Here is a 15,929-nt window from a genome sequence, read left to right on the forward strand (position 1 = left end):
TATAGAACCAAATTAAATTCTAGTGTTGGAAGTGATCGAGCCTTATCTGCCAGAGGGTTTGAACGGTTCCATGACAAATGATCTCAGGACAAATGATCTCAGACAAAATATCTCAGACAAAATATCTCACGGACAAATGATCTCAAGACAAATGATCTCGAGACAAATGATCTCAAGGACAAATGATCTCACGGACAAAAGATACCAGGACAAAATATATCAGGACAAATGATACCATGGACAATTGATCTCAGACAAAATATCTCAGACAAAATATCTCACAGCAAAATTTTAATAGTGTATTGGTTGATTTTAGTTGATTTGAACATTTTTTATTGACTGTCAATATGGTTTTGTTTACTTTTTTACGCATTATAATTGTGAATAAAATGAATGTGTTAAACTTAATTAACAAAGCATCAAAATATTTATCAAACTTAATCTTTGTAACAGCTTTTGATTTGATAAAGTAAAAATTAAAACAAACGTACCCCTTTAGCTTGAAAGGTATAATAAATGACAATGGTTAAAAAATAAAAAATAAAGTAACATTAATGTTCAAAACTCTCTATTTTTTGAAAAATTTGAAGGGGTCATCAGGTTCGTAACGTAATACAATTGTTTTTATTTCAGCATCAACTCAAACATAACGCTTATTTTTTTTGTATTTTGTTTTTGTTTTTTTTGCTGGAAGGTGCATGGTTATGATCACACCTCTCCAATACCATGTGATCATCTATTGTTTGAACTCTCGCTTTCCAAATCTCTTTGCCTGCTACACCACTTATGGCTTTAATAAACATAAATTCACCAGAAACTAATATTCTAAAACCTTTCTGCTAGGTAACTAATGAGGCCATAGCTGAGTAAGCACAACTAATACTGCTTTGTTTGCATGCACACTACGACAAACTTCGCTCCGAGATGACCACTGTCGTTTAAATAAGCATTTGTCACCTGATCACTAAGGTGTGACTGACGCATAACTATGGACTTTAGATGTTAGTTGTATTGTCCATGGAGGTCGGTTGTCTTTCCCTTAAGGCATGTCTCTGCCATCAAAGCGGGCGGCCACCTTGATACGATTGTGTGCCTATATTGTTATTTCATCCGCTTTTATCTAGTTTAATCCACCTGACTTGGTAGGATTGTCTCATGTTTGTCAAGCCCACCGACTCTGTCTATCGAAAAAAAATCTTTTATCTTTGCATACTATATTAGTAATGTTAATTTTAAAATGTTTAGTGCAATATGACAAATTTATAAGGTAAACATTTCTCACAATTTTTATATAGGCCTATAAACAATATTAAACATAGAAAACAAATATAATATGACAGTCAATAAATACATGTTCAGATCAACTAAAATCATCCAATACAGTATTAAAATTTTGCTGTGAGATATTTTGTCTGAGGTATTTTGTCTGAGATCAATTGTCCATGGTATCATTTGTCCTGATATATTTTGTCCTGGTATCTTTTGTCCGTGAGATCATTTGTCCTTGAGATCATTTGTCTTGAGATCATTTGTCTTGAGATCATTTGTCCGTGAGATATTTTGTCTGAGATATTTTGTCTGAGATCATTTGTCCTGAGATCATTTGTCCTGTCACCGTTTGAACTCGATAGTTTTCGAATTTATCAACCATGAGCTTTTGCCGACTCGACCACGCCTCTATCACAACTAAGGATAGGTGTCAACTGGTTATGCGCCTTTGAGGCCATTGACCCCGATTTCGGCCTGCTTTTCTTTTTGGATTTGCTTCCATAGCCTTTGTCCAACCAAGAACAAACTACAAGGCAGCAGTTGTTTGAGTTTTGGAGTTGTCTCTCTTAGAAAAGTAGCTGTCCCCAGCTAACGAGCCTCATCTGCCCTAGGGTTCGAACTCGAGACTTTTCGGTTTAGCAACCATGAGCATTACCGACCAGAGTATCTTCCAGGCATCTCAAAGAAAGTCTAACGCCCCCCCCCCCCTCGGCCCCCCCGAACGAGATGGAATTTATATAGAAAACATATACTTTTACCGGTGTACGCCCCCCCCCCCCCCCCCCGAAAATATCAAGTGCTCCCCCGGAGAAAAAAGTCTGGAAGAAACACTGATTACCGACTCGACCACGCCGACCCCTGCCATGGGGATGAAAGTCCGAGGATAGCTCGGGGCAAATCGCACTTTTTTAAAAAGCACGTAGTATATCGCGCTTACTGGAGAGCACTTAAAATTTCCGGGGAGGAATTTTCTATATAAATTCTATTTCTTTATAGAAGGCGCTAGACGTACACCGAGAAGCAACACCCCCCCCCTCCGAAGAGTTGGCTGAAACAAACTCAAAATACGACTTTTGTCAAGTTTGAGCTTAGATGCAAGGTTTAGGAGTATGACTACGACTTGATTTAGCATTATTGTGCAGTAACTGGAGACGTGACCTGGAGGAAGACACCAAGAAGATTGGATACACATGGGGACAGTTGGAGAGACTAGCCCAGGACAGAGACGTCTGGAAAACTCTTGTCAGCGGCCTATGTCCCAGTAGGGACGACGGTCAAACCTAACCTAACATACCTACGTGTAGTTCTAGGTTGAATTCGGTTAAAATGCCAATTCTTGATAAACATCCATTTTCAAATACATTTTTCATTTCCTGTTAAATTTGAAGTTAAGGTGGTGATTTTAGTCTCGGTTTAGAAAAAAAGATAACACTATCAACCTAGCCCGTATTATTTCTCCCTCAACGGGCCATTTATCTAGTAAGTGAATCTCTTCCTAAAGTTCAGGTATCTAATAGATATAGTGACCCACGCATTTTTAAAAACAATTTTATAGTCATTTAAATAGCAGCGTATTAGTACAAAATGTCATAAGAGGCGTAGCGACCCTTCCCGGGGACAAACTTTCAATTTTCGATTTGCACCCCCCCCTCCCCCTCAAACTTTTGATTTGCACCTCTTAAAACACTATATTATACACTTATTAAAATTCGAATTAATCACTTAATTAAGTGGAATTATCATTTTTCTCTATAAATTTTGCTATTTTTTTTGCCCTGGTGTCACCCCCCCCCTAAATGGTGTCACCCGGTGCGGTCCGCCCCCGCCCCTTCGCTACGCCTCTGCTAGATACTGATTTAGGTCAAGTTTGTTTTTGGATTTTTTAAACGGACGGCGAAACGGAAGTTTGCAATTTTATTTAAAATGGCGGGAGCTGACGGGGAGAGAAACCGTTCTCTAAAGGAAATAATATACGATAGTCTGAACGCAATACTATCGCCTGATCTACTTACGAGATCTGGGGGCGAAGATCAAATTAAAGCTTTGGAAGTCACTGAAGGTGGGTTTCAAATAACCTTTCAAACCCAAACAATTTATCTCGTGTTTCTTGGTTAAATGCGAGATGGACAATGCAATGGCCATGGCGAGTTAAAAATGTAGGCCGTTTGGTTCGTCTACTTTCGATTTCAATGTTTATATTATATAGTAGGTTGAATTATGGATTTTTTAAAATAAAACATTATGTTATTTCAAATACACCATTAAGTTCCTTACCCCTTAAGAGAACATTTGACACCACATTTAAATATCTAGCTTACTCGGTTGACGAGAAAAGAGAGAATTTGAAAATTATCCGAGAATGGAAAATGAACTACAAAACAGCGTTCTTACTCCTCGACCGGCATAACATGACGTCGTGGACTTGTGTCCACGAGCTTTTAATTCCCGCCATGGTAATTGCGTCAGCTTAGGTTATTTACTCACCGGAAAATAACAAAAAGCAACTGGTTGATAATTAGTTTTTCTTACTATTTGTGAAATCTACTTAATTCTCAATTTAAACATGACAACTGAATAAAAAACGTCCATACTTTATCCTCTAGGCACTAAATTTGGGGGTTGTAGCGAGTTTAGACTAAATTATTGAATTTTAAATTTATTTGTCACTCACAGCTATGATATGACGGATCATCCATGACAACCTGGTTAAAAGTTGAAAGGTTTAACTTTTTAAGTGACCGTGAAATAGATCTAATTTTTTTTCACAAGAGAGTTCCTAAAAGTAGAATTGGCCCGTCTATCGTCGGGATATATTTATAGAGGAAAAAAATTTAAGAGAATGTCATCAGAAAAGAATTTTAAAAAAGACAAGACAGAAGTGATGTTTGAATTCTTTTATTTCTTTAATTTTATAACATTTTTTATTGTACAATAGAGCAAAATAAAAAACCATGCCAGGTAAACGTATCCATTCAAATAGCGGTCACGTGGTCAAAAAAAATAAAAAAAATTGGTTGTCATTTTTTGGACACATCTTATAAAAAAAAGTGTTGAAGATATTTGATTTATTTTTTCATAGAATGATAAAACTAATAATGCTTTACTTTGGAAATCAATTTTGTGATATGGAGATCTATATTTAAAAAGTTATATTATTTTGAATGACACCGACTTTAAATTTAGCCTACATTCCCCAAAGCAATTTCTGAAAATGCTTTTCTGGCATATTTAACCTTGCCACCTATAGCATGTTTTTATAACGTGAAAACCCGCCATTTTACTCGTGATAAACATTTTTAAAAGTAATTCTAAGAAGGTCTCTGGAACTAAGTCGAAAAACTCGCCGGAAGTCATGGTCCGATCCTTACGCCATGTTCTGGTTAGCAACCAAGGACGCTTTTAAGTTAGTGAGCCTCCCTAATAATTAAAACTAGATGTAGTTATTTTATTATTTATTAAATTCTATTCTACATGTTATTCATACCATTTTATGAAGTAATGAACACCTGCAAAAATCAAATGGCCATAATAAATATTTTTATTTCAAATTCTAATTTTAAATAATAAATATGCTTAAAATAATATGATAGTAATAGTTAATAGTTAAGATAGTTTATAAATACAAATACATATTTTACACTCAATTCACATTATGGGGATGATTATATTGAGTCAACAGTGTGGCAGCTGAGGTTCATACATGGTATTAGTGTCTTTTTTTTTTCTTACATTACATTTTTTTTTTCATTTTGAAGACATGACGTATGTTATTTTTTTTTCTTTTAAAAATCTCCAAACATCGTCACTCGCGTGATTGCTTGCTTATGTTTACTATCCTGTGGATGAAAAATCCCACTACGGTCGCGGGTTCACCGTGAGTTCAGTACACGTCATAGAATGAACACGCGTACACTAGATGGTCGGTGTCTTCACTTCTCTCCCCCCTCCCCCCCCCCCCCCCCTTCTTCAAGCAAATTAAAAAACAGACCTACTTTCCTACTTCTGGTAAATTTTTTTTTAAAGTTCGGTCATTTTTTTTAAAGTTCACATATCAGACATGCTAGACAGCCAGCTGTATACAAAAAATTTTTTTTAATTAGATCTACGTCTAGCTTAAAAAAATAAATAAATAAACGCTTAAAATGCCCGTAAACAGATTATTTAGCGCAAAAAAAAAAAAGGCAGCTGAACGAGCATTTTTTAAAATATGCAGCAATGAAAAAGGCTCAATGAAGTCTAAAAATCGCCCGTAATTAGGCCTAGCTCTGAAAAAGGCCACTGAACGAGCATCACTGATTATATAAGCGAATAGGCCACGCGGCGTTGACGAGGTTAACCACCGGTCACGAATGCAGCAACTGTCGGCCCACAGTGAAGAAAAAATCAATATACTAATAAAATTACTAATACAATAATAATGTCCATAATTTTACTTTTTCCGCACATGCTACAATTGAATTATAATTAAAATACTAGACTTAACAGTTCATTCCGTAAAAAACAAAAACTAGTTGTTTCAGTCTGGCAACTAGCGTAGCAATGACGTCATGATACTAAAAATAGTGGATAGAAATGTCAGCGTGGGTACCTCATTTTGGGATAAGATTTTGGAAACCAGAATCAATAATAATGTAAATATACAAGGTAAATATCTCAATTATATAATAACTTAGAGTCTGTCGGGCCGTTTTCCCCGGAGGTCGGTCGTTTTTAGCGGCGGTTCAGTTTTTACGGAGAGCGCTCCACTAGAAATCCTCTCATTATTTACAACAACAAATATCTCGATTTTTTCTGGCATTCTAAGGCATATTATCCATTTTATTAGCATTTTGCATTAAAATAATGATGAAAAATTGCGAGATTAACAGGTTTTTCATTTGTCGTGGATAGGACCCCTAAAATAAACGTAAAAACCGTCTAAAAACGACGCGTGACGTTTCAGGGTCAGAGGTCAATCCAGCCATCTAAGCAACGCGCCAGACTATTATATAGTATTTCTCGCTAACCCGGAGGCGTGGCCGGTTGCTAACAACAATATGGTGCCCGGACCGGACCGCATTTGTGGTTCTCTTTAGCTTCAAGTGCCTTCAGGTATAAGAAGAGTTGTCATGGAGAGATGTCTGAGATGTGTTGTCCATGGCAGTGAGTGTCAATAAATATTAAATTAAGTAATTTAGTTTAAAACAAACTAAAAACTTCAAAATTAGTCCCTAATGGATTAAATATGGATGTCTATCATTCAGTAGTCATGTTTAATTTGAAATTTGGGTAAATTCTAGATTTAGTAAGAAATAGATCGTCTCCTGGCTGAGATGGCGGGATGACCTCTGACCCTGAAACGTCACTCGTCGTTTTTTGCGTTTTTTTGCGTTTTTTTTTAGGGGTCCGTTACACGACAAATGAAAAAACTGCTAATATCGCAAAATCTCATCATTATTTTAATGTGAGATGCTAACTAAATGGACGCCATGGCTTAAAATGTTCGAAATATTCACGAGATACGTGGTTTTAATTAATACACGCTATTTTTGTCGAGTACTCTTGGGAAAAACTGAACTGCCGCCTTAAACGGCCCAGTACATGGTCGAAACCCCCTGGTACAAATGCAGAAATATATAATTGAGATATTTATAATGATTAATTACAGATCTGTTGATACATTTTTTAAAAATCGAATATGAGGATGAGGTACCCATGCAGAAATTTCTGTCCGCTTTGTTTACTATCGTGACGTCATTGTTACGCTAGTTACCTCACAGAAACAACTAGTTTTTGTTTTTTGCGGAATGAACCTTTAAGTCTAGTATTTTAATTATAATTCAACTGTAGCGTGTGCAGAAAAAGTAAAATTGTGGAAATTATTATTGTATTAGTAATTTTATTAAAATATTAGTAGGGCCTATTATTGATTTTTTTTCTTCACTGTGGGCCGACAGTAGCTGCATTGAATTTAATTCGTGACCGGTGGTTAACCTCGTCAACGCTGCGTGGCCTATTCGTTTATATAATCAGTGATGCTCTGTGGCCTTTTTCAGAGCGAGGCCTAATTTCGGGCGATTTTTAGACTTATTTGATAGGCCGTTAGCCTTTTTCATTTCTGCGTATTTTAAACAATGCTTGTTCAGCGGCCTTTTTTTTTTTTTTTTGGCGCTAAATAATCTGTTTACGGGCATTTTAAGCGTTTATGTGTTTATTATTTTTAAAGCTAGACGTAGATCTAGTTAAAAAAAAATGTGCGCGAGCATCATTTTCGTCTGTTAAAATTACAATTGGTTTAAGTTCAGGATGGAGATCTTTTATCGTTTTTTTTTTCTTGACAGATTTTATCAAGATAGATCGACTTCAAGTTGATATTGAATATTTAAATTACTTTACCTTACTACATTAAACTACATTTGCTTTATCTTTTAAGAGAGTAGACAAAGAAAAATTAAGCTAAGTTTTAAAATTAGTCTTAGTTTTGTATCCATTCGGCTCTACTCTATTATAATTTGCTTGAAGAAGGGGGGGGGGGGAAGAGAGAGAGAGAAGTGAAGACACCGACGATCTCGTGTACGCGTGTTCATTCTATGACGTGTACTACAGGCCTGCTGACCGCACAGTGACCCCTCGACCGTGGTGGGATTTTTCACCCGCGGGATAGTAAACATAAGCAAGCAATCACGCGAGTGACGATGTTTGGAGATTTTATTAAAAAAAATTACACGTCACGTTTTCAATATGAAAAAAAAATGTAATGTAAAAAAAAAGACACTAATACCGTGTATGAACTTCAGCTTCCACACTGTTGACTCAATATAATGTGAATTGAGTGTAAAATGTAGGCCTATTTCTTGTATTTATAGACTATCATAACAATCATATTATTTTAAGCATATTTAATAAAATTAGAATTTGAAATAAAAATATTTTTTATGGTAATTTGAGTTATGCAAGTGTTCATTATTTCATAAAAAATGGTATGAATAACATGTAGAGTAGAATTTGTAATGTACATTTTCCTTTACCAATTTAATAAATAACTAGATCTAGTTTTATTATCAATCAGTTGGTTTTTTTTGTTATTTTCCGGTGAGTAAATAACCTAAGTTGACACACCCCTTAAAAAACTTGTGCACACCAGTTCACGACGTCATGTCATGCCGGCAGGGATCGAGAACGTGGGTTTTGTCATTCATTTTCCATTCTAGACTAATTTTAAAATTCTCTCTTTTCTTGTCAACTGAGTAAGCTAGATATTTAAATGTGGTGTCAAATGTTCTCTTAAGGGGTAAGGAACTTAATAGTGTATTTGAAATAACAGAATATTTTATTTAAAAAAAATCCATAATTAAACCTAGTAAGAAAAGCTAATATTATAGGCCGGCTCGTTGCTTAGATGGCTGGATTGACCTCTGACCCTGAAACGTCACGCGTCGTTTTCTGACGGTTTTTAATAATTTTAGGGGTCCTATCCACGGCAAATGAAAAAATGGTAATCTATCGTTTTGGGTACGTAAAATTAGTAGTATTTCTCGCTAACTCGGAGGCGTGGCCTGTTGCTAACAACAATATGGTGTACAGACCGGATGCATGACTTCCGACAATTTTCCATCTTAGTTCCAGAGACCTTCTTAGAATTACTTTTAAAAATGTTTATCACGAGTAAAATGGCGGGTTTTCACGTTATAAAAACATGCTATAGGTGGCAAGGCTAAATATGCCAGAAAAGCATTTTTAAATTTGCTTTGGAGAATGAAGGCTACATTTTAGCGAGGCTCACTAACTTGAAAGCGTCTCTGGTTGCTAACAACAACATGGCGTCCTATACAGGACGCTTAGTTTCGGACATTTGTCTTGTCTGCCCAAGTGACTTTCTAGGAATTCGTTTTTAAAATGTTTACCCCGTGAAAAATGGCGGTTTTTTCACATAATGTAAACAAACTATAAATGGCAGTGCTAAATATGCCAGAGAAACGCTATAAATTGCTTTGGATAATGAAGACCGAAGCTCAAAAAGTGGTGCCGACAAACATTCGTAGATCTTTTTAAATATTAGCTACTACGATGTAGATCGGAAACCGAAAGTACATCAATATTAGATTTAGCAGTCTGTGTAAAAATAAATCGAATATTACATGCGCTAATTTTTAAAAAAATTCTCCAAAACCAAAAGTAAAAATTCCATAACCCACGTGACCGCTATTGGGGGGGAGACGTTTGCCTAGGTGGCTCTATCGACTCTTTACTACGTTTGTGTTGTTATTTATGTTGACAATCGTTAAGTGAATATTTTCCAATTTTGATTTTTACATTGCTGGACAAATTAATTAAGTATTTCGATCTGAACATGGGAAGATAGGAATTAGTTGGTATTTCTGTAAAAGCCCGTAAACCGGTGATCTCGTGGTGAAACGCGATCTCGATACGTCTAGTAAAGTCTAGGTGCTAAATTATTTACTTGATTTTATTATTACTAATTATGACTTGATCGAATTATAGTTAATATTATTTTCATTTGCTTTCATTTTTTATATAATTGATTATTATGATTTAGATCCAGAAGGACTAGGCTAATAAATTATAATAATCATATTAGAGGACAGCCTGCATAAACAAAAGTTTGCATTCTTAGATCTAGATCTAGTTGACACAGTACTTGGACTTGCGCACACGCTCGCGTGACGAAAGAACGCAAGCGGGCTCGTGACGAATTTGCATAATTTTTCACTCACAAGTGATCAACGTTAATGTGATAGGCGTAGCCTAACAATCTTTAAATAGATCTAGACACCAGCTCTAGATACAAATTTAAGTATTAAAACTCCGCCTGGATATGTCTAGCTTCGGACGGGCGATGTTTCTCTCGTTGACAAAACAACGCGAGCGAGCCGTCACTACGCACAGCCTATGAGTGGCGATGTTTGGAATGCATTTCTCGCTCACATGTGATGAAATTTAATGCAACGACAGTTTTAAAAATAAAAACAGATATTTTATTATGTCTATATAGATCTACTTTTTTTTTAATATTTAAAACTCAGCCTGGACAAAGCTTCCATGCTGGATAAGGGAGGAGGGTTAGATTCCGCCGTTAACTCAATCTATTATTATTAGGCCTAATTGTCCTAATTAAACATTCCTATTTACACTCAAGACTGAATAAAAGTGAAAATGAATACCTTTAAAAAGTTTAGATCTATATATTTTTAAACATTTATACGTGATTATTTTTGGTTCATTCATTTGGCGTTTACTAGAAATACAGTAAATAGATTACATAACCAAGTTACGAGTATCCTTTCGATTTTGTTTTATTGCAGCATACCTCCACTTCCCCCTCCCCACACAAGATCCTTACGAACCTCCTTGGTTGTTTTCAGGTCAACTTTAGGAACCAGATCTTTGACTGGTTGTCATGGAAAAATCTTTCACAGCTAAGCTGTATGGCACCAATAATTAAAATCATGTATTTTAGTTCATAATGAGCTAAAATCATCAAATGTAGTGCCTGGTTAGTTAGAGAAATATCTCTAGCTTTTATTGGTATTGGTTAAAAAAATAAATAATTAAAATTAAGATTTAGTGAGCCTCGCTACTACATTTAAAAGTCGGTCTCATTAAAATTAATAGAACTTCTAAAATATCAGCCAGGAGGTCACAAAAATGAATTGGAGGTTGTAGAAGTATTAGGTTTATCATTATATGAAGAAATAAATCAAATATTGCATGCGCTTTTTAAAATAAGACACGACTTTTGAATGACAACCAAATTTATTTATTTTTTTAAACCACGAGACCGCTATTTGATGATCACTAGTGGGGAACTCTGGGTACATGGCCACTTAAAAAGTCTAACCTATTTGTGGTTTTCTTTAGCTTCAAGCGTAAGAAGAGTTGTCATGGAGAGGTGTGTTGTGCATTTTTGTGAGTGTCAATAAATATTAAATTAAGTAATTTAGTTTAAAACAAACTAAAAACTTCTAAATTAGTGCCTAATTGATGTCTATCATTCAGTAGTCATGCTTGATTTGAAATTTGGGTAAATTCTAGATTTAGTAAGAAAATCTAAAAATTAGGGTTGTCGGTATCGACCGAGTTCACTGTAAAAACATGACCCGAATTCTCCCATTATTTTCTGATACCGGACACGAGATTTGGTTTTGCATACTAATAAGTTTTTAATTTATGGTAATTAATTATGTTTAAAAGGTCATTTGCTAATGTTAAATGAAAAGTAGAATGGTTTTCCAGTTGTTTTGATGGCTTAGTGATCTGATTGCATGCTGTCTCTGCTTTGGTCTTACCGCTGTATGAAGGTTAACTTCAAATGCGTTAAAAACGCGATTTTTGAAAAGTTTCCATTTAGATAATGAAAGTTTCCAAAGCAGATAGGCCTACATCCCATTTTTATAGAAATATTTATTTTTGGATATTTTGACTTTGACATTAGTAGTCACCGCAAGTAGGTCACGTTGCCCCATTGACGCCAATGTTATATTTCTTCATCCCGATCTGCCGGGTTTTAGTTTTGATACACTAACAACAAAATTCTTATGTAATGTACACACAAATCTCCTACTTGTTGTTTTAAAAATATTTAAATATACCTGTCTTTCATTTTTTAAACTCTGGTTCTAGTTTTGCTTGAAGTAAAATTTTGCCGAGTCAGACATAGGCTACCTGTCTGTTGCTACACTTAGAATACACTACACTTAGTACACTAGCTATGTGCTAACTGTAATTTTAAGTATTCAAGTTCTACTTACCCTTACTTATAGTTATATTTATATGCTGAAAATCCAAATTCATACACAATACACATATAAAAACATTGATCTGATAACTTCAGTTCACTTATAACAAAATGGCTTAAAGATGGACTCTACTTCACCTGCCCAAAATAATGGGGCAGTTATATGCACATTACACAGTGTTCAAGTCATGTACTTTAGATTGCTAACTATGTAGTTCTTTCATTCACTGTAAAACATTGCTTTAGAAACATTTTCATATTTGCGCAGCACAGTTTTTTTGGGGTTATGGAAGGAAGCCAACACAAAAATATACTTCTGTATTATTTTTATTCATTTCAACAGCATATACAAGTTCTATATATCTTTCTAGCTAAACTCTGCAAATATGAACAAAATACAACTGCAAGCAAAATAACTATGCTCAATTTATTCAGGTATACCATGAATTGTCACAATTGGCCAATGCAAAAACAAGGGGATTCCACCCCTCACAAAAAAATTCGCTAAAAGAAAACTATTTGAGCTAGAAAGAAAATCTTTTTTGTTTTCATATAGTTGAGCTCTACAAGAATATGTAATTTTTATTTTTATATGATGATTAGTGTTTTTATACCAAAATCTTTAGTAAAATTGCCCGCGGCTATTAATGTACGAAAACGTTACCTCATTGTAAAGGCTGTAATAGAAGTATATTGTGATATGTTTGTGTCAAATATTATAGATAAATGAATAATAAACCTAAATCAATGGCTAAATATATCAATATAGGCCAGAAATAAACAGCAGTGTCTGCAAGTAAGATATGCTATATAAACAGCAGCCATTTGTAAAATAGAGTGACTTCCCCCTGAATCTCCCGCTATAAGTCTATAAAAATAAAACTTTCAATGGTGTAGTTTTCGAAGTTGGAAAGAATTTAAATTGTGTGTGGCACTGTTAAAACTAGATAAAATACATTGATCAAGTTATCTATTAAAAACGACAGGCAAGAAGCTTAGGCTTACAGTAACTAGTGTCAAGCATTTCACACATATCTACACTTAGATTTAAGGCTTATACTAAATTATACTTTATAAATCTATAAATAAGTTGTAGATCTAGGCCCTGGGCATATTTCTTAGTATAACTAATGCTATATGTATCGATTGATAAAGTCTGGGCCTATTATTGGTTACGAGCCGACCCGCTGCGTATCATACGCCGCTATTTAGTTGTTTTTTTTTCTTTCTACTTTTCAGTAATTTATAATTTGTGAATTCGACAGTACCAATGCTGCCACTGAAAATATTTGCTTAAAAACACTACCCCCCCCCCCCCCCCCCCCCCCCGTGAAAGCAGCCTCCTCTTGGTTACCTCCTCTAAGTTTAAAATCGTTTCAAACTAAATTATCTGCCCCTAATAGCCGTCACCAAACCCGTCTCTATGATTGTAAAATGTAAACAGCGTGATCACAGCTCACCAGACAATGTGGGGGTGGGGTGGGGGTGGTAGTGATAGTGATAGAGAGAAAGAGAGGGGACTGCAAGGAGGCGCTTGCAGCTTGTTTTCTAACTGATCCCAGAAGAGAATTATATATATAGATGATAAGTAAAGAAGCTTGGTGATAAACTTATTTAATTATTTGTAATAATTATGCCTATGACATTAGTAAATAATAAACAAAAGGCGCAGTAATTGACAGGGGGGGGGGGGGTACTAATTAATAAGGCAGTGAATTTAGAAAGACACAAAAAAGGCATGATAATTATTATTCATAATAATTTAGGATACAATTTTTACATTTAATAATAAAAAACAAATAACAAACAATACAGCATATTGCCGATATATTCATATAAGCAGATAGACAGGGAAGCTGTAACTTCTGATGTGGTACAACTTAACACTTAGCTTAATAAACTTTTACAAGAATTTAAGGTTTTTCTATTGATTAGTTGTACCAAAATATCAATAGGTCCTGATAAAGACCCTAGTACAGGGGTCGGCAACCTTTTGAAGCGGAAGAGCCAAAAGTTACAATTTTCAAAATTTCCCTGGTTTTAAAGAGCCACTAACATTTTTTTTATTTGAAATGTTTTATTTTTTATTAAGATTATTAGTATTTTTTCAAGGTGCTGGAGAGCCGCATTTTGATATCAAAAGAGCCGCATGCGGCTCGCGAGCCGCAGGTTGCCAACCCCTGCCCTAGTATATTGAAGTAGTTTCCCTTTTGGACCTGTCAATCCATCATCCATAGAGCAGCTGAAGTAGAGTTTATCTGTTTCTTGACCATTGCACATGAAGTGATGGTGTGGTTAGCTCTCTGCCAAGCTATCTTTACTTTCCCTCATCTGAGCTTGGTGGATGCTGCACGCTGCACAGACAGACTCGTCTGAGATCTGAGCTTAAGACTTGCATGTTAGTAGTTGAGTGCTTTACCACACCATCACTAGTTTTATTTTTCAGCATTCTTCTTATTACATGCTTCAGTATCAATCACCAAATTTATCCTATCTATTATAGTAACATTCTGGACATACATCTGTTGCAGTCACTATAATTACTACGAGCCGACCCGCGGCATATCATATGCCGCTATTTAGTTGTCTTTTTATCTACTTTTCAGTAATTCATAATTTGTGAATTCGACAGTACCAATGCTGCCACTGAAAATATTTGCTTTAAAACACTACCCCCCCCCCCCCCTTTCCCCTTACCCCGACCCTACCCCCCCCCCCCCCCCCCCCCCCGTGAAAGCAGCCTCCTCTTAGTTATTTCTTAGTTACCTCCAGTAAGTTTAAAATCGAACTAAATTATCTGCCCCTAATAGAAACACGGCTCTACGATTTGTAAACATTTAGCTTTGTAAACATTTAGCGTGACCACAGCTCACCAGAAAATGTGGGGGTGGTAGTGATAGTGATAGAGAGAAAGAGAGGGGACTGCAAGGAGGCGCTTGCAGCTTGTTTTCTAACGGCTCCCAGAAGAGAATTATATATATAGATAAAAGGGTGCAACACCCTTTCGTTGGACTTTTTAATTATATGCAGTCATCGTCATCATTCCTTTGTGGCCCCTGGGGAGCAAAGGGCTGCAACCACAGATCTCCATCGGACTCGGTTTTGGGCTGCTCCCTTTATCTGTGCCCATGTGAGCCCAGCTGTTTTCGCCTCTTCTTCACCCTTTCTTCTCCATGTCTTCCTTGACCGGCCCACCCTCCTTTTTCCCTGGGGATTCCAGTCCAAAGCGTGTTTTGCGATTTTGTTTCCTTTTTCTTTTCTTAATATGTGTCCGATCCATCCCCATTTACAGGTCTTTATATCTGTCTCTATTGGCTGTTGCTTTAAAGTTCTCCATAGGTCTTTGTTTGATATTTTGTCTGGCCATCTTATTTTAAGTATATGCCGTAAGCATTTGTTTACGAATGCCTGTAGCTTATCAGTATTTGTCTTCGTAACCCTCCAAGTGTCTGAGCCATAGAGCAGCACTGCCTTGACATTTGTGTTGAAAATCTCAATTTTGCTCCGGAGTGACAGGGCCGTGGACCTCCACATCGGGTGCAGTGAGTTGAAGGCCCACCTAGCCTTGTTGATAAGACATTTTATGGTCCTCGTCAGCTCCCCCGTCCTTATTGATCACGCTTCACAGATATGTGAATGTGTTCGTTTCACGTAAATCTTCTCCATTTAGCTGTATGGGCAGGTCCTGGCTGTTATTGATTCTGATGACCTCTGTTTTATTTTTATTGATTTTTAGTCCAACTTTGGAGGCTTCTTCAGATAGCCGATTTAATTTAATTATATGCAGTCATACTTAATCTTATTTTTTTCTATATTTCTATTGCCCCCACCCTCTAGCAAAGTTTCAATTTTAATATTTAAAAAAACAACATAGACTTTCAGTCTGCATATTGACGAATATAGAACAGCACACCAAATTAATTTG

General features: G+C 35.9%; 1 protein-coding gene across 1 annotated transcript in view; it reads left to right on the plus strand.

The window, feature by feature from the left end:
• The first annotated feature begins 3,189 nt into the window (after positions 1 to 3,189).
• Positions 3,190 to 15,929, plus strand: part of LOC131935890 (importin-9) — a 65,925-nt gene continuing 53,185 nt past the window's right edge. Inside the window, exon 1 of the mRNA XM_059292617.1 lies at positions 3,190 to 3,328. Coding sequence (XP_059148600.1) covers positions 3,193 to 3,328 — 136 coding nt within the window. The 5' untranslated portion in view covers positions 3,190 to 3,192. The remainder of the gene's footprint in view (positions 3,329 to 15,929) is intronic.

The sequence above is a fragment of the Physella acuta genome, unplaced genomic scaffold, assembly GCF_028476545.2.
Source record: "Physella acuta isolate Inbredline_101_S28 unplaced genomic scaffold, ASM2847654v3 ptg000163l, whole genome shotgun sequence".
NCBI lineage: Eukaryota > Metazoa > Mollusca > Gastropoda > Physidae > Physella > Physella acuta.